The following is a 23756-nucleotide window of genomic DNA, read 5'->3' as shown; positions in this document are numbered from 1 at the left end:
AGCAATCCTTCTGTGGTTTACACAGCAAACAACCTGAAGGATCCGTCTAGTGAGTCATTGTTTTCCTTCCTCTACATTTTAGCAAGCCTCAGAGCAGGATGTTTTAAAGCCACCTCTACTATGTGAGCAAGGAAACACCATCTCGGGCACACCAATGCTCAGATTCACCTTCTTCAATCTCTAAAATGATAGAGTTCCCTTTCATGCCTACATGGCACTTTTGCGATCAGGGAAAAGAAAGAGGAGCACCTGCCTCCGTACTGGTTGGCTCTGCAGTTTAGAGCCACTCACTTTGTCTCGAGGTGACAGTTTAAGGACAGCAGCTGTTTGTGATGGTGAGCTGGACTTCACACTTTGCAAGTATTTTCTTCCTCCTTTGCATACTCTTCCCTGCTTCCCCTTCCTCAGCCACTCCCCTCAGAGGCTGCTTGTATTTCTGGAATACATTAAGTTCATTTCTCATTATTTCATTGTTGATTCCTTTGATTCTCCCTTCTCAGGGTAGAGTCTACAGAATTTTTTGTGTTGATTTTTGTCTAAAGCCAGTGAGAGTTTTCTTTGATCATCCTTGTTTTGCTAATTTTGGATGCTTTGGGGGGAATTAGTGTCTGTTTTTAGTATGAAGATAATGAGATTCTCCCTGCTCTTCTTTCTGCAGGTTGCTTGATCTGAATAGAGCAGATGGCAAACTATGCCTTTACATGTTACTTGCTTGGGAAATAGGAGATACTGAATCCGTAGGGAGAGATTTTAAGAGGAATAAATGGAATGACTGGAAAATTGAGTTACAAGACTGTGGATAAACAGTAATGCTAAATTCAGAAAAATGCTTATCCACAGCCTACCTTTAAACATAAGCATAAATTCCACAGACCTCAGTGAAACTATTAATAAGTTTACAATTATGCTCATGGAAAAACAGCTTCCCAAATCAAGGCATAAGATGCTTTTCTTAAAAGATAGAAATCTGAGGCCCAATCCAGCTGACTCCCACTGATTAACATTAATGCAATTAAAATGGAAACGCTCCTTCTGCATGAGATTTGTTTGCATATGGCTTGTTAGCGATGCTATCGTCCTCTGCACTTCGCCCTACAGAGATGTTACATTAGAGGTGAAAAGATATGTAATGTCCCTAAGCTCTGACACTGCTAGGGAAAAAAATACAACCAAAGTCTTTGGGATAACGTGCACACTGACTGATCTGAACTCAGCATTCAACATTAGTAATTTCCATTCCTTTTCTTGCCAAAAAGACAACTTCAGGCCAGTTTTGATCGTAAATCCTTAATTATTATTGTCATTATTTAGCATAACTCTGTTAACAAGCATCATCTGTCCTCACTGCCAGAGCTCGTTCAAGGCTTCTCAGGCTTGTAGCAAACATCCCCCTCCTCTCCTTGTGTACAGGTAGAGCAGGGAGCCTGCCAATCACATAGATACAGCAGTATATAGGCAGTAGCAATTAAGCACTGTCCGTGCTCCAAACATGAAACAACTCTGAGCCAGAAAACCCTGTAGTGACATAAGCCCAGCTCCAACTCAGTTATATACCTAGCTTACCATCAGTCTGGTGGAGCTTCTACACGTCACAGCATAAGCAACAGCTAAAGGACTGGGTCAACAGCAGTGTCATCAAGTTCAGGAGACAGACTTGCAAGTGTCTGCACCAGGGGTGGAATGACCCCATGCATCACTATGGTCTCTGAACAGGGCTGCAGCCCTGCTGAAAAGGAACTGGGCTCAGGATGGATGCCAGGTTGAATACGACCCAGGATATGCTCTCATCGCAAATATGAGAAACCGCCTCACAGGCTACATTAGAAGGTGTGTGGCCAGCAGACAGATGGAAGTTACTGTCCCCCTCTACTTGGTTCCTGGTGGGGACACACCTGGAATACTGTGCCTAGTTTTGGATCTCTAGGTTCAAGAGCATGGAGAAAATGGAGAGCGGACAGCAGAGGGCTACAAAGATGGTTGGGATGGAGAAAACGTGACCTATGAGAAGAGGCTGAAGGAGCTGGCCTTGTTTAGTCTGGCGAATAGGAGGTTAAGGCAAGACAAATATTATAAACTCAACTCTTTCCAATTCTATCAGAAAATTTTAAAAGGGGCAAAAAATTTCTTCCCTATAGCTAGTCTAAATCAATGCTCTTTTAGTTTAAAACCATTACCCCTTGTCCTATTGCAACAGGCCCTGCTAAAAAGTTTGTCCCCATCATTCTTACAAGCCCCCTTTAAGTACTGAAAGGCTGCAATAAGGTCTCCCTGGAGCCTTCTCTTCTCCAGGCTCAACAACCTCAACTTTCTCAGCCTGTGTTCAGAGGGAAAGGTGCTCCAGCCCTTTGATCATTTTTGCGGCCCTCCTCTGGACTCGCTCCAACAGGTCCATGTCTTTCCAGTGCTGATGACTCCAGAGCTGGACGCAGTTCTCCAGGTGAGGTCTCATGAGAGCGGAGTAGAGGGGCAGAATCACCTCCCTTGACCCGCTGGCCACGCTTCTTTTTATGCAACCCAGGGTACGGTTGGCTTTCTGGGCTGCGAGCGCACATTGCCAGCTCATGTCCAGCTTTTCATCAACCAGTACCCCTAAGTCCTTCTCCGCAGGGCTGCTCTCAATCCCTTCATCCCCCAGCCTGTATTGATACTGGGGTTTGCCCCGACCCAGGTGCAGGACCTTGCACTTGGCCTTGTTGAACCTCATGAGGTTCACATGGGCCCACTCCTCAAGCTTGTCCAGGTCCCTCTGGATGGCATCCCATCCCACAAGCATGTCAACCACGCCACTCAGCTTTGTGTTGTCTGCAAACTTGCTGAGGGTGCACTCAATCCCACTGTCTACGTCACTGATGAAGATATTAAACAGTACCAGTCCCAGTATGGACCCCTGAGGGACACCACTCATCACCGACCTCCATCTGGACATCAAGCTGTTGACTAGTACCCTCTTGGGGTAGCTGGATGTGACCATCCAACCAATTCCTTATCCACTGAACAGTCCATCCATCAAATCCATCTCTCTCCAATTTAGAGAGAAGGATGTTGTGGGCGACTGTGTCAGAGGCCTTACAGAAGTCTGGACAGATGACATCTGTAGCTCTTCCCTTGTCCACTAATGTAATCACTCCAAAATAGAAGGCCACCAGGTTGGTCAGGCACGACTTGCCCTTGGTGAAGCCATGCTGGCTGTCTCAAGTCACCTCCCTGTCCTGGCAATGAAGCTCTGGCAATGAGGCATAGTCAAGTTGCTAATGGTCTGCTGCATGTCATTACTGTGGGGAGTAAATAAGACAAACCCCTAATACCATGACCTGTATCTGATATATTCTGCCTCTTAGCAAAGATATTTCTAAACATAAGAAATCTACAACCATGGAGTTCTTTCCAAAATTTGGAAAATAATGTCAGATTAAAGCATCAGAGATACCTTAACTTCAATAATCAGGCACGTATTTACTGGGGATGTACCCTCTCCATTTGCCTCTCCCTCTTGCTCCCTTGCTATGACGGTGGCATCACATGCAGTGCTACACTGAGAGTACAAATTATATCAGTATCGCAGCAGGAGAAAGAGGCTAACAGGGGACCTAAGTTCATCTCTGTGGCTGGAACAGCCTGGGCAGTGTCAGTGTCTGCATGGTATGAACCCTGATAGCACAGCTCTTCCCACACCCGGCCTGGTGCTGCACTACAGAGGCAGTAACACTGTGGTTGTACCTGAACTGTGCAGCCACCTGCTGTGTTTGCCTGAGCTGTGATTTAGTGATCTGAGGAATAAAAAAGAAAGGGGAAAAAAAAAAAAAAGAGCAGCTGCCTGTAGTTGCATCAGAGCTGCTTCGTGCCCTATAAGCTAAAAGATAAAGCCTTGCTGAGCAAACATGGTCACGTATCTGTGGAACCTTCTAGTCTAAAAAGCAGAATCAGAAATTCAGTTAAGTGTTTCAGTGCCACTTCTGGCCTCTCACTAGAAACACAAGTGTCACTGGTGACATATTTATCTGCCATACTATGTCCTATAGCAACACATGCTCATAAACACTACTTTTTACAACTCTCATCTGCTGCGTAATTGCTTGTCTCTTGTTCGTTGTATGGCAGCAGAACTGTTCATTAGTAAAGCTAACCACAACCAAAGAGTGTATATCCTGCGGCTTTCATGCCAGTTCGTTGTGAAGTGCAGTTAGCTGTAAAGTGCAAAGTCAGTTGCAGCTGATTTTAAGTCAAAACTACCAGTTCTTGAAGCATTAGCCTAGGTTACTCACATGAACTAAAAATACTGTTCAAGAGCCTTATCTCCATACATTATGGAGCAACACATAACCAGCTAAAAGATACAAACATCCTTGAAGTCAAATTGTGCATATTGGCAACAATACTGATAGAATATACGTACAAGAACAATGAGGCAATGAATTCTTCTAACATACTTTTTTATCTGCTTTAATATACCACTGTCTTTGGCACCAGGGAAGTTAATTACCTTGATCTTCGTTATTTTCTTGATCTTGAGTTCAATCATTTTTTCCTGTAATGAACTCCTGAAATTGAATTTAATTTTATCCTATTAAAGGTTTTTTTGTTTGTTTGTTTTTGTTAAAGAAATGTGCTGCATAATGCATAGGGTAACTTGGCAAGATTCAATGATGAGTTCTAGAAATAAGAAATTTTAATAATTATTTGTATTACAGGGTTTACAACACCTCTTGAAATACATGTATTGCTGTTACGTAAGTTAACTAGAAGAAAAATTTCTGCCAAGACCTACACTTAGCAGCACTGCAGTGTACAGTAGGGTAATAGAGTAGGAGTATTTTTATTTTTAATTTATGAAAGAAGATTCATTGCTGTGAAGCTAAACAGCTGGTAGAGCAGCTCACAGCTCTTTTGGGACTGATTGCCACTTGGATGCTTGGCATATCAGAGTTTCCAGCAAGCTCAGACACAATATCCTAGAATTAGAACATCAATTTCTTTAGGGGATCATATACTTCAGATAGTATGATAGCTCCTTTTCATCAAAAAGCAAAAAACAAAGGAAAAAATAACAATAGTAATTAAAAAAAGCGCATAGCAGAGTGGCTTAGCTTCCTATAAATCCTGGTCACCTCAGGGAGTGGCATAGCTCTCTGATTTGAAGCTTTGCTACCAATACTCATTACGGCGTTCAACTGAAGACTTTTTCTTCCAGTCACATAGAGACTCTCACTATTTCAAAACCGTCTAGTGGATTTCCCAGTGCAACAAAACTTCAGCTGAGAAATCCTGATGCAACTGAACAGGAGCTACCACTAAAGACAAATCTAACCTTCATACTAACAAACATTAGCAAGGACTACTAGCTTATTACCTTTTCCTTCGTGTGCATTTACCATTAATGTTTGTCCAGCTGAAATTTTAAACTTCTTGGGAAGGGGCTTCATCTTTCAATGTGTATATACTATATGACATTGCACAAGGCAATTTCTTCCTCCTTTAAACTGTCTAAGAACATCCCTAGAAAAACAAATGTACATCTAAGCTCAACTCCATTTTTATCATGTGCCGCAAATGCACTGGAAAATGCTGCCCCTTAGAGCAGTATGATCAATTCCTTTGGTTTATCAGAGGGATTGACGAAATAGGTATCAAATGCCATCCCATTGACTTGCCTTGACACAAAGGCATGCTTGCCTTTGGATACGCATCGGATAAATAGGTACTCACATTCCATAAAATAGGGGCCAGGTTCAATTCGCCATACAATCTGTCCTTTTTGCGTGCCAGTCACTCCCCGATTCTTGGAATCCCAAAAATTGGCTGGAGAGTTCTCATCTGAAAGAGGAAAGAAAAAAATAATTTGTCAAGTAGTACTTATAATAGTTTTCTCGGGTTTTCCGTTTCAAGAGGCCCAGATACAAAAAATTACTTGTCTTAAAAAAAAAAAAAATAAATCAAACTAACTGGCAAAAGATAAATGGCTTCTCTTTTACAGTTGATGGTTAGATCAGTTTATGCAGAGTGAGCAGACATACGTACAGCCAAAGTAAATATATGGTTTCCTGTAAGAAGTGACCTGCCAGGGTAAAGCATTAAATTCCAATACTTCCCTAACTCAACAGAGAGGCTATCAGGAATGTATAGCTGCTTGCAACTTCATCACAGAGTTACCACACCATTTTATACAGCAGTCCTGCTCTGTGATGTGAAAATCTAGCATTCATTCCCTAGCTAGGAAGTATGGAATTGCAACTATAAGTATCAAGACTTACTTCGGTTTTTAATATATCCTGTGTTTTAAAAACTAGAGAGAATTTTTTTTATATACACACCAAAAAAATCTGACACTTTCAATTTCCTGACACGTACAGTATTATTCCCCATCAGTGAAATCAAGTCAGAACTGTCACTTCGTGAGCCAGAGATTCAGCAAAATGCATTCAAAAGAGGAGAACTGAGAAGCAAACAGTAAGTATCTGCAGATCAGCTTAGCAATATCAGTATTTTCCCCTCCCGAACTAAGGTTTTTATCCTAACAGTAACGAACACAGGTCTTGGGGTTTGTTTTTTATTTACCTGCCTGTATTCAGGCACCCAGAACGCTATATGAATGAAAGAAAACCGAAGCGAGAAGCTGTTTGAAAGGGCACAAAGGTTGGTTACGATGACCCAGAGGAAGCTGACATAAATCCAACTTAACTTCTTTTGTACAGGAAGTTCTGTGGAAGTATGCATCATAACGTTTTACAAGTGCATTTAGGCAGCTTTTTCTTGATTAGACAATTATACCTGTGACCTCAAATACAACATCCTAATTCTTTCCAGTGGTATTTAACATCCCTTAGTCTTAAGGTTGTTTTTTTTTTTAAATATCCTGTTTTATTACATACGTTTGAGTACGTTCTTCAATCTTAGAAAGACTTCACTAAGAACTTAGTCTACTGTGGCTTTGTTCACAAAGGTCCTATTCATTCAAGCATGTTTTCTTTGTACTTTGGTAGGAACTCCTGCATAAATAAGATTACAGAATTCTCACCTACGTTTTAGAAATCCATATGCTATTTATTAAAGAATAATAAACAATACTGCTTTGTTACTTTTATCTTAAAAATATAAACTTACACTAAAGCTTCTCTTTCTCCTTTTCATTCTGACTGCTTATCTCGGTGTATGCACAGTAACTCTACAGAATCACAGTTAACGCAGTCTGTACATTCACATCCCACCAAACTGACATGCAAAGCGTTACCAGACACATGCTGGACTTCTGTGATTGCTCAAGAGTAAGTTACACACCCTGTCCACAACCTGGAAGAGCCCTGGAGAGTCAAGTGGTGGCCACGGCAAGCTACTGACATTTTTATGCCTTCAGGCATGGGCGACTTTGAGAATTTTTAGAAAGCTGTGGTATGAACACCTCAACATCACAGGAGTCCAGATTAGTTTCATAATGATCTCAATGACAATGAGAATGAAGAGGAGCATTCTCCTAATGCCTGTGATCCTTGAGCATGTAATATCCTCAGGCTTAACTTTCCATGTGGAATCAACATGATAGTACCTAAACTGTGTACACTAGAAAGTCAGGCACACAGGCAGTAAAAACTTAAAACATGCATAATTATTCTTCATCACAGTGAAAAACTTTCAGAGTAAACAAAGCTGTATCTCACCCATGTATTTCTTTTTTTTCAAAGCTATATAAAGAGGAACTCTGAAAGTACAGCCTGTAAATCATCCCATGAACCTCAGAAAAAAAATCTCTCTATGTGGCTTCCAATGAGACTCTAACCGAAACAATACACTGTTGACTTACTCATCTACTTTTTTGTTTTTCAGTGTGCCTTCCTAACCCAAGGCCCCACTATTATCTTCCACAGGCAGAACTCTGGGAAGCCATGAGATATAGCTTAACTTCCAGCAAACCTACCTAGTACCTACTTTGGTCCACCATACAAACTTGGTTATCCAAACCATCGCTACCAAAGCGAGCAGATTCTTTAAAAATTCCACAGTTATCTGAAACACAGACAGTTTTAAATTATTCAGTGTTCTCATTACGTCTAGGTAAATAAAGATGTATTGTATGACAAAAAAACGCCTCCCCTAACATGCTCTAGTTCTTCTGAATTGCTGAATTTAATCAACTGGAGAAGAGTCTGTTCACAATTCTAAGCAGAAGGACAGATACTTAGTATTTTTTAAATATAAACATGAAATTTTTTATTCTTATCTTGTTCAACAAATCAAGGAACTCTGAAGCAATGAAATATGCCTTTAACAGTGAGATTTCTAACATTAAGGCACAAGCAACTGCTGTTTTTTAAAATCAGTAACTAAGTCAACAGTAATTTTTAATGGGACATTAGCGAGCCTCAGAAAAGGTCTTACACGAACTAACTCTCGAATTCTGAGCTGATAGTTACAAGAAAGCAAAACATTTTCTTACACCTTAATTAATAAAATCCAACATTTTAAAAAGTGCCTGGATTTTCAGCCCTTTCATGAAGGAATAGTCTCCTTTGCAACAATGAAGACTAAGTCATTGATACTTTGCCCACAGACATGCTGCCATTGCAACAGAAGGTGGTGGAGACAGAGGGATGAAAACTGCTGATAGACCACACTGCCTGTCAGCAATCGACTTGAATTACAGAATTTATTTTGGACAGCTTTGATTTTCTTCTGAAACAGCTGGGGTTTTTTCTCCTTTTCTGGTGTTATTCATATAGGAAGAAAAAATTAACATTACTAATACATACGGAAAAACAACTTCAAACCTCGGTTTATGGATTTTAAAAAACAAAACTGAACAGAAAAAAAATATCAAATCACATGAAAACTTGAAAGCACACAATATTGCCACAAATTACTTATCAACACTGCAATAAAAAACAGTGATAGTCTCAGTAATATTCAGCTGGGGGGGGGGGGGGGGGAAGTGTTGGAGAGCACAAAAAGCAGTGTCAGAATTACCACTACCCCATCTCTCTTCTTCCCCAAAACATATATATGTATTTACGTGTGTATTTATACACACATTCTATATATATTCCATAGGGAACTTCAATTCTAAGAAGTTCTAGTCTCCTTTTAGCTGATAATTGTTGCTGTTTGCAAAACTGGCAGCTGTTCCAGAATCTGGGCCAAAGAGTAGATATAAATATCCCGTCCCAGAACATAAAATAAGCAATAAAATACTGTCTTACTGCATTGTTCAGTGAGTCTACACTTCTGAAAGAAATAAAACAATGCAAGATGCATAGTACCTTTCTATCTTCAATAATTCTTAGACACAAAATATAACAAAATAACTTATTTCTCAGAGCTGCAACCCCTGCACAAATCAGCATGTGTGAGATGTTCTACAAGGAAAAATGGGTAGTAATAAATATATCACTGTGTGGAACTTCACACTGACTAGTGCTCCTTGAAATCACTGTAAAGCAAATATGTTCTGAGTAATAATGTTTTCTTTATTTAACTGCTAAGCAATCAGCCAAACCTGGTATTAAGAACTGAACTAATTTTTTTCCACTTTCAGGCTTCACCATTATTACAACACCCTTTAAGGTAAGTTATATAGCAACGGCATCTGTAATACCCACAGCTTGTGCTCTCCAAGTCAGCATTGTAGTTCTCCACCTACGTCCACAGGTCTGCCCTGATATGACAGTGAATGGGACGCAGCTCCCTCTGGCATGTGTCAATTTGGTATGGCTATCTTATGTGAAAAGCAATATAGAGGTACCGGATAAATGGATGAACAGTGCAATGAAAGAAGAAGGTATCATTTTTACAAAATCAGTTTTCACAATAAAATTATGCCCATAAGAGAGTAAGAGCCATAAGAAGCTCCAGTACGCCCACACCTTTCCTGTACTGGGAGCCCAGAACTGGACACAGCACTCCGATGTGTCTCACCAGTGCTGAGTAGAGGGGAAGGACCACCTCTCTCAACCTGCTGGCTAAGGCTCTTCCTAATGCAGCCCAGGATGCCAGTGGGTGGCCAGGGCACACTGCTGACTCTTCTTTGACTTGTTGTCCACCAGGAAGAACCTCCAGGTCTTTTTCTGCAAAGCTTCTTTTCAGACAGTCAGCGCCCAGCCTGTCCTGGTGTCAGGGGTTATTCCTCCCCAGGGGCAGGACTCAGCATTTCCCTTTGAACTTCGTGACATTCCTGTTTGCCCATTTCTTCAGCCTGTTGAGGTTCCTCTGAATGGCAGCACAACCATCTCATTTATCAACTGCTACTCTCAGTTTTCTATGAGGATGTTACGGGAGACAGTGCTGAAAGCCCTGCTAAGGCAGTATGTGACATCAGGAGTCGGGAGGCTTCTGTGGAGTTCACGTTTTGTTCTTTGTGTCTTATCGCTTTCACTATTTCTGTCTTAGGAAAAAGGATAAACTACTTGAAATCCATCACCTTACAGAGCCATGTTGCATAGCTTAAATCAACAAACAAACAAATAAATACATAAATAAACAGTCTTTTATATGACATTTAAAAAGCAAGAACTGCTACTGATTAATATCTGAAGCAAGCCTGATAGTCCCAGTGCACAGACTGGTCATATGCAAACCAATGCTTATCTTCTGGTCCCAGCTTCTGTGGTCAGTAGCGTTAGGTTATGCAACAAAAGGCTTGTCTCCATGAATGCAAAGGTTTTTTATTCTTCAAATACAAAAGCAGTATAAAAGTCACAAACTCCTAGTGTGGAAACATCACAGATTGCTTACTGAATAGGAAAAAATTTAAAAGTTCCCTATAGCAATCTAAAAGCTTCAAACTTTTGCATACTGATCTTGTTTCTGTAACACATTTATAAAGATGCTTATATGCAGAGCTCAGAGAGAAGGTGATGCTTCACAGACTCCAAATGCCACTGAATGTTTTTAATTATACACAATTTTACAATTTTCATCTTTCACTACCATATATGGGTATTCTAATTCACAGCTCTTTAAATATCCATGCAGCTTAGCTCAGAAAAGATCAATCATGTTGGTAACACCACTGTAACCCTGCATAATTCTGTTATCCTCATTTGGGATTTACATCCCAATCTCCATTTTTTCATCCCTTTCTGGAATATACAAAATGTTTTGAAGTGCTTGTATTGTTTATTCTTAATTTAAAATTTTAAATTAAGTTCAGATTGTCAAAATGCTGACTTCCTTAGCATTTTAGGTTAATTTTAATAAGTTCTTGGGCACTGAAGACGATGTGTGCAATGCATCCAATGATTAAGAGGGGTGTTTGTACTCAGCCCAGGGAAGCTTACAAAGCATTGATCTATATGTTATTTCTCTTGTCAGGTATTCTCTTACAGTGTGTTTCAGAGGAGCTGGAAAGCTGGTAGATAGCAAGGCTACATATAATTTAGTCTCAAGCTGAGATTCATCAATCTGCCATCTGCTTCTCTCATAAGCATACTCTTAAGAATTATCATCCTCTATCTATTTTACTCTGTCATTTCACTCAGTCTTTAAAAGTAACAGGTTTGTAGTCAATCTGCATCAGAGGATATTTCTGAACTTAATTTTGAGCCAACCATCAGGAGATATCTAGGATGGCATTTTCAATGTAAAACAGAAATCTGATTTACATACATTCTACTGCATGACTTCCAAAACCTCAGTCCTGATGCCAGTAAGTGCACTCCCCTTTTTGGTGTGAGCACAGACTTCCAAGCAGTAAAACAGACTGTCACCAAAATGTAAGATTAGTAAAAACACTCCAAAGAGTACTTACTGTGGATTTTGAGCAACTGACTGGGAAAGTTTCTAACACTAAGTTTTGTGCAGTATTTTCACTTTGATAACCTCCAATAATTTTAACTCTAAGAATACTTAAAAAAAAAATAATCCATGGGTAATCATTAAAGAAGTAGCACAATGTTTTCTGAACTAACTACATTGATTTCTCCTTTATATCCAAAATATGCTTAAAAGCAACTGAAAGCTGCATCAAGACACATTTAAAGGAAAAGACAAATTTTATCACCTGAGGCTTCACTCCTTTTCTGGAAAGCCAGTAAATAAATTAACAATTTCAAGGCAGAGCTTCCATTGCAAGCAATTATTATAATAAATCACATTATGTCAATCCATTTAAAATATGCTACATATCAGTTACTACCATACAAAGAAACATTAACCCACTACATACAGCTCATGTTCTGTGATTTTCAGAATTCCCCATCTCAGTCTGTGAACAGTTCACAGGCTTTGTGGTGGAACCAAAACAGTTCTTCACAGAAGACAGCACTACTGTATGCAGTACATTCCTGAAATTAAACACCAACACTTAGCTGCACCTTCTAGCCTTACCTGGCCATTCCAAAGGATGCCTGTGGATCCTAAACTGCATTCCTCCATCTGAGCCCAATTAACAAACTGAAGAATAAAAAAAAATGAACGTTTTACAGGACGGATCCTGAAAATAGCATCCCTGTTCCCAATCACAAACAGTATTTTCTACAAAAGTTGCCTTCTGGACCCAGCTTATGCAGCTCAAGTTTGGAGGCTTTAGCTCTCTATTAGCACTGTTGCATAATCTCAGCTCCACGAGGTGCGCCTGTCCTCTCCCTTCCTCTTGTCATTTGAAGGAAAGGGGTTTAGAAGGATGTTCTCAAACTCCCTAGCAGTTTCTAGCAGTTACACACAATCGTCTGCCTCTTCTCCTTTAATCAAGAGTTTATGTACGTTCAGACAGCCCATGTTAAAACATATAAAGTATCACGTCCTTCAAGCTCAGCTATTTGCGGCCACTCCCCTCTGAAGGGTACAGGATGCTGAAGCCCCATCCTCCCTCCACTTCCTTCCTTGCCTTGTCCAAGGGAGGATTCCGAGGCACGGCCACGGCCCCGCAGCATGGGGCGGGCTGATGTAAACAGGAGGATCATTAAATCCTAGAAATGACGGCAAGGCAGCCACAGCAATGAGCAGAGCAGGATCTCACTGGAAGTGCTGGCTTTTGTTTACTCAGTATTTCGCTCTCCCGCATGACTTCCCCACAAATCCAGCTATTTTAGAGAAGACGAGGCTGCTCTGTGATATTTGGCCGGGATGAAGCTGCCTTTAACCCAGGATAACTCTGCACTGGGCACTCCCGAGCAGGAGGATAAGCAGGTGGCAGAGAGCTGCTATTATTACCTCTCCTCTTTCACGTTGGTAAATGCCACCTCAGCGCAGGGGCTTCGACAAGGCTCCGTTTTGCCAGATGCTCTGACTGCTCAGAAGCCTCTTTGTGGATGTTGGCAGCTGACCTACAACTCCTTCAGCTTATGGCAAGGACCCAAACCATGCCAAAGTGGCCCCAGTACCGCAAGAACAAAAAGGGCACTTAAAGGTATCTTTGCAATCTGGTCCATGGTCTGCAGATTGTGTCCTTTGCAGCAGACATTTCATGAAACTGTATGCTTGTGGAGCACTAGGTTCAAGCTCTCAAAGCAAATCTTGGTTTTCCTAGTAATCACAGAATGATAGGGGTTGGAAGGGACCTCTGGAGATCATCTAGTCCAACCCCCCACCAGAGCAGGTTCATCTAGAGCAGATCGCACAGGAATGCGTCCAGGCGAGCTTTGAATATGTCCAGAGGAGACTCCACAACCTCTCTGGGCAGCCTGTTCCGGTGCTCTGCCACCCTCAGAGTAAAGAAGTCCCTCCTCATGTTTAGATGGAACTTCCTATGACCAAGTTTGTGCTCGTTACCTCTTGTCCTGTCGCTTGGGCACCACTGAGAAAAGACTGGCCCCATCCTCCTGGCACCCACCCCTTAAGTATTTATAAGCATTAATAAGATCCCCCCTCAGTCTTCCCTTCTCCAGACTAAAAAGACCCAAGTCCCTCAGCCTCTCCTCATAAGAAAGATGTTCCAGTCCCCTAATCATCTTTGTAGCCCTTTGCTGTACCCTCTCCAGGGTAATAATCAGAAACCCCACCCTCTTACCAGAATATGTATTCATACTCGGCTTGAAGACTTTCTGAAAAATGCTTCCAGTCAAAGAAATTAGGATGGACTTTTTGCTAACGAAGAACTGAAAGCTACTGTATTACTTTATGTTTGCCTGAGCACCTCTAGGATTGTATTTTCAAAGGACAGGAGGGGAAAGAACACCAGAACTGGACTACTGTAAGAGAAATTTAAAGCACTGCTGTGTACTACTAAATGGCTGGAAACTGTTCTCCCTTGAATGCCAACAGAGCAACTCCCCCCAAAGTTGAGAAGAACAAAATTCTTGGACAGTCTTAGAAGCTGCCTAAGCAGCTACTAGGTCCTACTACATGCTATCACAGATCTCTCTACTCTTCACAGCACTTTGGAAAACTTGGACAGTAATGAAAATAAGACACAAATCTTCAGCTGAGAAAACCAGGGGCAGAAAAGTATGAGGCGGAGAAAGGTACAACAGATGCCCTTACAGCCTCACACCGCAGAGAAGCGGCTGTTTGGGCTCTACGTGAAGGTGATAGTGCACTGCCAGGGGCTGCAGGGTGACAGTCTGAACTCCAACCTAGACACAAATATCGGCCTTCTGGTGACACAGTCCTGCTATATTAGCAGTGAAGCATCATCATCTATAGCCAGATATTTAGTATCATGACCCAGGGTTAAAAAAGCGGGGAGGTGCTTGCTCCTCACTGCACAGCAGCAATTTGTTCCCTTGCATAACCAAGGTTCACATACCTCCACTTACAGCCCCTGCACTGTGGCAAGAACAGGAAAGACTCCACTCGCATTCCCTCGGGTGCCCTCTGCAACCCCCTACATACCACATGTACTATGTTGCTGACTTTTATTGCACTCTATTACTTTACACATCAAGAGCAATTATTCATTTTTCTAACCTGTGACTAACAGGACGGTCAGGAATAAGCTGTATTTCTCTAAAACATCACTCCTACTTCAGCTGCAGAAGAAGAGCAAAGGTAGAAGCCATACCATAACACCCCATCCAAACACTAAGCAATGAAACCTTTTTGCTATTGAAGCTTAAATTAATAGAGTGTCAAGATCCTTGCCCTCATTTTCATACACAGCCTTTGTTCTGACCCTGGCCATAAGATGGACTATTTCCTTCTTTTTCAAGAATTACGCTACTACATTTTGTTTCCTTCTACATGTACACTAACACTTCAATGTGGGGATCAGAGCATCTCCAAGTGCCCTCACACAATGTGATATTTTGAGACACAGCAGCAGCTCAAAGGATTAGTTAACTGCAATGCAGGACACAAAGATGTTGAAAAAAATAGAAGTACCTTTTTCAGACATATGACACAGTACACTGACAGGAATAAAGTGGAATTCCACTCCTCTGTATTCAAAGTAAGGACATCATTTAAATTCAAAGCATTCAAAGACAAAAATAAATCCTTTCACCCATCTCGCTGGCAAAAATTCAAAAGCATAACAATAGGAAGGAAATGACCTCAAGCTTAACCTCCTTCCTGAAAATCTTACTAATCCTCCTCCATAAAATTACGTGCATTTCATTCCCATCTACGCTTCAGGTTTCACACATATGCCAGCCCCACAGCACAAGCGCTCCATGCAGTGTGGGTCCCCGACCAGCTGACCAGGTTCACTTGGAAGCCAGATCCTACACAACACACGTACACAATGCTTGGGTGCTTCTGCAACGCGCCACAAAAGACTGGATATGACGAGGATGGCATAATGCTAGACAAAAAATAGAAGTATTTTTATTAAAAATATTAAGCTAGAGAACAACACTGAATAAACTCTGACAGATGGTAAAGCACGCCCTTAGCCATAAAGACCATTAAATACTTGATCACATTGCAGGAAAGTCCCTCCATCTTTACAAAATGCTAATAAATCACCTACCATTTAGCTCACTGAGGTCCAGCTGGCTGTATGTGTATGTAAATACAGCGTGAGGGATGCTTCCACCTCCTCCTGAAGAAAGCATCACACAGATGAGGCAAGAGCTGCACCACCTCTCATGTCAACTCGCAATCGTCTCAGCTGCTGATGGTTTGGGCAAAGTGACATCTGCAGGAGATGGAGACAGCCTCTTCCTCAGGGGGAAAGCCAAAAGCAGGGCCACCAGGCAGGGAACAGTTTGGAAATCCAGATTTAGGCCACCAGTGGCTACTGAGGTTGGACTACACTTATAATCTAACATACTAGTCTAACTCAGTGGGCTATCGTATTATGAAGATTAGAGAATAGGAGGATAGCAAAGATGCAACCAATACACTGAGGAAACAGGAGCCTGTCTCTCTCCTGTAGCACCACCCTTGATACTTTCAGAAATCTTTTTTTTTTTTTTTAAGCACTTCACTGTGTCTCACACCTTGTTAAAGCTCTGATACAAACCCATCTTCACAACTATAATTCCTTCTCAATACACTGCTCTCTGTGATATCCAGTTCCCCACCATATCCCCAAACACATCCCAACACTCCCCAAACCTTGTAGCCTAAAGGTGATTATCTCCTCCTGCTTTTAATGGTAGGGAGTCCAAGAAAAACAAAAAGAAAAAAATCTCTGTGTCTACAGGTATCCTAAAGGCCTGTTTATTCTGGGACAGGACTGTTTAGCAAATCTAGAAACACAAGCCATTTTTCCTAATTAACTGTAAAAGGTCATTTTTGGGGTAAATACTGTCAGAGCTAAATTTAAAAAAAAAAAAAAAAAAAAAAAAGCTGTATCTAAGTCTATTGTGGAACATTCTTCATCATTTTCCTTCTCGACCGCAACCTTATATGGTGTCAGATAAGCACTTGTTTGCTGGCAGCGCATGAGGCTGCTGAGCTTGCTTGAGCTACATGCATCACAACTCTTTGCCAGAAAAACTAGAAAATACAACAAAGTATTCCTGCTGTGGAAGACATGATCCCAGCAAAGCTGTGCTTTTGTCAATACAGCCTATCCTGCCCCCAGATAAATTCTGTTGGCAAATAAACATTACCAACAAAAGCACAATTTTGCTAGCACAGCTGCACTTACAGAGAGCGCTTTCTCTGGTGTGGCTGTCTTGGTACAGATCATATGTAATCTCACAGCCAGCAGAAAAAGTGAGGGGTCATTTATTTCATGGCCTTCATGAAGTTTTTTTATGGACCAGCAGCATCGGGTCATGTCTGCAGATACCCAATGCAGAAAGGTACTAGAGAAACTGGGGGTTTTGCTTTGTGGTTTGTTTGGGGTTTTTTTCTGGTCGAACATTTCTGAAGTGGAAACAGTGGAAATCACTTCAGGGAGGGCTAGATGGTTATGGCAGCCCTGTCAAGTCTACCATTGGGGTCAGCAACCCCATCCCTCTCCCTCCTTCATAGTTCTGAGATGCACTTGGAACAATTCCTCCTCTGCAATAAGATCATTATTATAATTCAGTCTGCTGCTTCTCTCAGAAAATTAAAATATGTACCATTGTCAGAGAACTAGAATATTCAGGCTAGTTGAATTCTGGACAGCACTGAGTGGCCCGTAACATACAGGAAATCAGACTGAATGATGTAGTGATCTGTTCTGGGTTTAATTTCAGTAAAATTTATGCTCATTTGAAAACCATTACTAGCTCATAAGCTAACCTTAAGTACACTTTATTCCACATGTAATTCTCCTATAATTGACTTACCCATCAAAAAAAGGTTTTTCTTGTGGAACTGTCAGCAAACACAATTGCCATAACCAAGAGGCCTTAAAATAGAGTCAAGATGACTGTGCTATTTTTACTTTTTTTTTGTTTGCAAATCTAGAAATAAGACACCATTTTGAATCATTATGAAATGTACCTCATATGAAATGTACATCATACGCATCACTGAAATGCACACATGTAAAAAGCACAACAGGCTAGAAGAGATCTTTAAAACATACGCGTGTTATTTTAGATCTATATTTTGAAACAAGTTGCAAGTGTCTTTTGTTCTATTTATATTTATGAAATTTTAAAATCAGATGCCAGCAAACAAGTTCTTGGCAATTGTCCACCAAAACTTACTGAAACATTAGGCTTGAGTACTCACCATTTTTCGAGATTACATTTTGCAATATGCCTCATGCTGGCTGCCCATGAAGCAGACTAGATTTATTACCAGCATATTTGCTGTTACTGATCTGTAGGTTTGCACAGAACTTCTTTAAATTTCCTTCTTTTTGTCCATCCTTCTGCTCCCTTTTCCTTTTTCCTCCAGCCACTCATACAGTAGAAGAAACTAACCCACTTCATAAGGGATATACGGTAGTACTGGTACATTATTATCAGAAACCCTGTCAGTGGTATGATGGGTACCCTAAGAAGTATCTAAGGCAAGTATCAAGCCTGTTATTACCTTTATAATAAACTACAAAACTTCCTGCCCTAAATAACAGGAGCCATCCCAGCCCTAATTATCAGCAGCCATCCTAATTCCCATGCCCTACAACTTAATAATGGTATGCAAGTACTTTAAAAATTCACATAAATTGTGCAAACACTTTTTGACAAGTATTGTGCTTATTTCCTTTTTTAATCCTCTGGTCCTAAATCTGAGATTACGATATATTGTAAGAAGCTATAATTTATTAACGAAGTTTTCAGGTTAATAAATTTCAAGTCAAAAACCTCACCCAACAGACGATCCTCAAAATTACTAGAAAGGAAGAGCTAGTTACTGATCAGAGTAATCAGCAATAATTTTAAAAGCCCCATTCTAACTTACTCGAGTGTTACAAATTCCTCAATTTCTGCAATTATCTTGTACAAAACCTGACCTGAATTCACTGGTGCATTATCCAATGATGTGGTTTTCCATTCATATTCTAACAGACACATTACTGGCAGAAATATTTACTTTTTAGCAAGTATTAGAGAATATTCATACAGAACAAAGAACGAGCTCAATCACTTCACATCAGGAACTGTCACCTACTGTGTGTGCAACATCTTGACCAAAAAGACCTTCCAGGCACTGCAGACATACAGACAAACACCAACCAACCATAAGCAGCTACACCTGAAAAGTAACGTCATGATTTTCACTCATCAGAATAAAGGAACCCATCAGCACAAGAGCTGCGTCATTCAGCAAGAGCTTGCATTTCTAATCCTCAATCCATGTCACAACTTTCAAGGAAAGAGCCACAGGCCCAAATAGATTCATTAGGTATATATAATAAATCCTAGAAAAATCTTTAATTGCAAACTGCAAGCAAACAAAAAGGCTCAGTTCAATAAATATATTTATTTTCTAGAACTGAACAAATAATATGCAACTCTGAAGAAAGTACAAGAGATAAAATGTATTCCTTCTTAAATCCCCATAAGGGCATAAAGTATCCTAATGAGCTGAAATCTCATTTGTGGGGAGCTCTCAGGTGTGTAATGGGAAGGAGGCACTCCCTTGCCAGATGGCATGTTCTGCTGATGGCCACAGAGGAGAATGAGTGTAACCACAAAACCGACTTCAGTGTTTTAACTGCCCACATATGCATACCCTCCACCAGTTACAACAAGTGGCTTTTTGTGCAGATGAAAGTTTCAGTCAGAATCACTGAAGGTTTTCTGTAATATTTTTCTTAAAAAACAGATTAATTCATCGTTAGCAAGGGTGCAAAACTCAGAGCACAAGACATTCTGAGCCACAGGGCCTGCATCACCCAAAGAGGTGACCCACCCTTTGCACGTGATGATCCATCAGCCGCTTTTATGGCCAACTCGTTGGGTGGTTTTATTTTGCTTTTGATAGTAAGTACCACCTTTAGGTTTCCCAAAGTTCTGTTTTCTTTCCTGGAATGAACCACCAAGGAGCAAAGTCAGTACCAGACGCACTCCCCAAGGGTCCTGTGGAGGTTCATTTAACTGCTCAATCACTCTTGCATTTTCAGCCCTTGTTTTACTTAGTCTTTATTTAGCTTTTTTTTTTTTCCCCGGTGTGTGAAAGTTTTATTTATTGTTAGGGGCAAAGGGCTAAAACAAAAAGCCCTAGATGCAGTATACCCACAGAACAGAAAATGCCCAGAGAAAGGAGTTTTCCTACATACAGCAGCTGCCATCTAGGGATCCAGGTTAGTTTGGGTTTTGTCTTCTCAAATGGTTGACAGTTTGAACCCTGGAACTATTGCGATGGCACAAATATCTCTGGATTTCCAGCAATGTGGCATCCTTCAACACTGGGTGGAGACAACTGATTCATCACTGATAGGAGAGGAAAGACTGTCTCCAGATTCCTCAGCTTCGCTTTTGATTGCACTGGATTATTGCTTGCAGTTTCTGACATTGTCTGATCAATGTTCTTCTTAATCTGTTCCAGACTTTTGACAGTCAACAATATCAGCTGGCATTTCATTCTCAGTGTTCAAGTCCATTCCCATGTCTAATACTGAAACATTTCTAAAAATGTTTTTTTCCTTGCTAGTTCCAAGTGATTTCTCACTGCCTTTTAGAAATCCTTCTAGTTTCTAAAAGTTGTCAATAAAATATGTCTCTGCAGCAGACATCTCAAGGATCTTGTGGGATTTAATATTCCCTTAGCAGCTTTGTTTTTTAAGTTTATCTTCAATATTATGAGTTGTTTAAGCAGGAATGCAAACTCGTCTATTGTCATCTGACAGTAATAGGTTTCTTAGGGAATTTATTAGAAAGTCAAGGGAGCTTGCTGGTTTGGAATACAGAAAAATATTTATACTTACAGAATATACTTTTGTCATACTTCAACTTTTCAGTAATCTAAGCCAAATGTAAAACCCACTAACAAAAAGAGACAGCCCAAGAATACAGGTTCTAACCCAAGGTAGAAACAGGCATCAATGCTTCCCTCTCGTACCTCTATTAAAGAGTGAGCCCATTAACTATGATATTATGGATACCTCTGCATAAGCAATTTCTCCTTTCCTTTCTACAAACCACACAACCTCTAGCTGAAGTAAACAGTAACATCCTCCTATTTTATTTATATACTTATATGTTCGCTAAGGCATCCAAGTGGCTGATAAGTAATGCTGTGGAAAACCTACAGATAGAGGAATAATAGGTCAGCATAAAGAGAGCACATCCATGCAAGCATTGCGCTAAGGAAGGCTATTAAAGGAATACGCTGAATCACTCTATCCTTCACCACCTTTGTCACCATTAACACTTATTTTCCTGGCCAGCTACACCTTCCACCTCCCCCTCAGTGCCTCATGATAGCAAGATCTAATGGCAGATTCCTCATCTTGTAGGTTTTCCATTGCTGAAAAGCTCTCCCAGGCCCTTCACAGTCTCTTCACCTGAAAGGAGTTTATTCCAAAAACTTTGTTCTGAACTGGCATAAAAGTAGACCTAAACATTATAATATTTCAAAACTTCTTAACGAGGCCATTGCTATTATTTGACTTCAAATGTGCTGAAATGCTTTACCATTGAGAGAAGCATTTCATATAGCTTAGCTCTGACCAGATTCCTCCTTTTACCTTCCTCCTGCTTTTGATGTAGGGATTCAGGATTCACTTTAGATTTGATATGGCTATTAATAATTAGCAGAATGAATACATTATATAGAATAATATGCATTCATTATGAAGCCCAGCAAAGCTATAAGAAGTGAAAAATCATCTCTAAGCATTTACTACTAATGTTGCACCTGAAATAAAATATTTTATATGTTCCCAAAGACATGTATTATTCCCTTATTAGGAGATGACAACACCCAGCACTGCTCAATATGGTAGTGTATATCCAAGAAGCAGGCAAGCAATATACAAACACAACAAAAAAGAAGCCTATTGCTTTAAAAATATATAAAAATGCTTTCTTAAACAAAAAAAATCCTGTTCTGATTGGTTATATTGCACCTAACTATGCACAATTTCATACAGTGAGCTCTGATCCTGAAAACTTTCTTAACAGAATTTCTGAACTGAGTCCCTGAGGCATAATTTTCAGCTGAGCTGTAGTTTCTGCATTTTTATATAATTTTATATTGTGTGTCATTGATTACTTGAAAACACAGACTATCCCGTCTTGGGATCTGGCACTAGCATGCCTACATTGCAGAATTTAACAGCACAAGTAAGGAAACCTTGTAGACACCAGGAGAAGAGTTTTTTGGATGAGTATATGACTGAAGCCTGACCCAGTTCACTTTACAGAAGCACATCATTTTTTTTCAGTCATTTCCACCAAACAATATAGTGTGGTTATACGTTGTATTAATATTCAAGCAGACACAGGATAACCCAGAAATAGTGCAGGAGCACAGCACATTCTAAATTTGCACATACATTTTCAAAGGTACTATTTTTGCAAGGTATACAGGCGCAGGAAATCTAATTTGCTCACTTCTGTCTCAGAGCCTGCATTCTTGTACTGTCCCTGACCTGATTCAGGTTCCCATGGACTGCAGCCTGGGGCTTGTTTACTTGACAGAAATTCACAAGTTCTTGTCAGTTCTTTGCTAAGGAGACCAAACCCATTCTGTCCCAACATGCCAGGAATTTGTCATGGTAGCTGTAGCCACCTACTTTTGCTGATTTTCTTTACCACACCCTGGATACCATCTCCTATGCCTCAACCTTGAGCTGCAAGCAGGTACGTATGCTGACCTGCAAGTCATCTTGTGTCAAGCACTGTTTTTCTTTCCCAAATTCCTGCCAAATACATTACAATCAATAATTTCTTCAGACTCTTCAACAGGGACACTTCTACTAGCGCAATACTTTTCTTTTCTTTTTTTTTTTTTTTCTTTTTTTTTTTTTTTTAAATAAACTGTGACTATTCTGCCCTTTTGCTTGCCCTGGCTAAGAGGAACGTAGCACCCATTCCCTCCCGATACGGTCGCAGAGCCCCAACCTTGCTACCTCCACAAGAACTGGAAATTATTAAATAAAAAATTAACTACAAAATGAAGCAGTCAGATTTTATACCAGGAAAGCATAGAAGGTTGGAAATACTTACAAGGACTTGGAAACAAACTATAACAGATATACCACATGATAATATTCTGTAAATATCCCAAAAATGGAGGGAAAAAAGCCATCACTATCCTAAATCCTCAACACTGTGAACTGGGACTGCTTTACAAGTGCTCATGATCATAGTTGGTTTTTCGGGGGTTTGGTTGGTTGGTTCCACCACTCCCTTCCCACTTCACCCTCTTCAGAGTAACTAAGAAATACCTGTGCTCCTCCTTCAGAAAAGATTTCAGCTGCACTGAACGCCAGGACAAAACCGCTCTGGAACTTGCAGCTGCAACTCCTAATACATACTGCTACTTCACTCCTAAAGGTCATACTAAAAAGCTTATAAATCTAAGTATCAAAATACAATGGCCAACACATCTGCTCCAAGGAGAGAAATGTAGCAAGTCAATTGTTCATGACTACATGCCACAGACAAACACTGACGACAACTAGAAAACCCAAGGCAGAGACCTGCACCATGTTCCAACTCCCTCACTTTGCAGGGTGGGGTGCAGTGGGGGGAACGTTTAGATAGAGCATCACAGTTGGATTTTTATTTCGTACCTGCATTTATCTGACTCTCATTGTTCTGAGACACTTTACATACCAACAGGGTCAACTCCCATGCAGTTACTCTGCACTTTCTTCTCTCCGTTGTGATCTATCTGCATGTATTCAGATTTTTCCAGAGTGCCTAAAAAGCCCACAGTGTATATCATCTGTTTGGAGATGTGGTATTTATCACTTGCATCAGGGACTTTCTGTGTAATACACTAAAGCAGGGCAAGCTGGCTAATTACAGCTGCATCCAAGTTCAAAGTTCAGATCCAGATGTCAAACTTCTTAAAAATTCAGGATCATCTGGTTTCACTTTTAGTTT

The 23756-nt window shown here is 40.5% G+C and overlaps 1 protein-coding gene across 1 annotated transcript in view; it reads right to left on the bottom strand.

The window, feature by feature from the left end:
* The window catches only part of HECW2 (HECT, C2 and WW domain containing E3 ubiquitin protein ligase 2), a 115872-nt gene that overhangs the window by 76246 nt on the left and 15870 nt on the right, over positions 1 to 23756 (bottom strand). Inside the window, exon 2 of the mRNA XM_009810201.2 lies at positions 5704 to 5811. Within this exon, the coding sequence (XP_009808503.2) occupies positions 5704 to 5811 (108 nt within the window). The remainder of the gene's footprint in view (positions 1 to 5703; positions 5812 to 23756) is intronic.

This window comes from Gavia stellata, chromosome 8 (assembly GCF_030936135.1).
Source record: "Gavia stellata isolate bGavSte3 chromosome 8, bGavSte3.hap2, whole genome shotgun sequence".
Taxonomy (NCBI): domain Eukaryota; kingdom Metazoa; phylum Chordata; class Aves; order Gaviiformes; family Gaviidae; genus Gavia; species Gavia stellata.
This window is presented reverse-complemented; position numbering and strand designations above follow the sequence as displayed.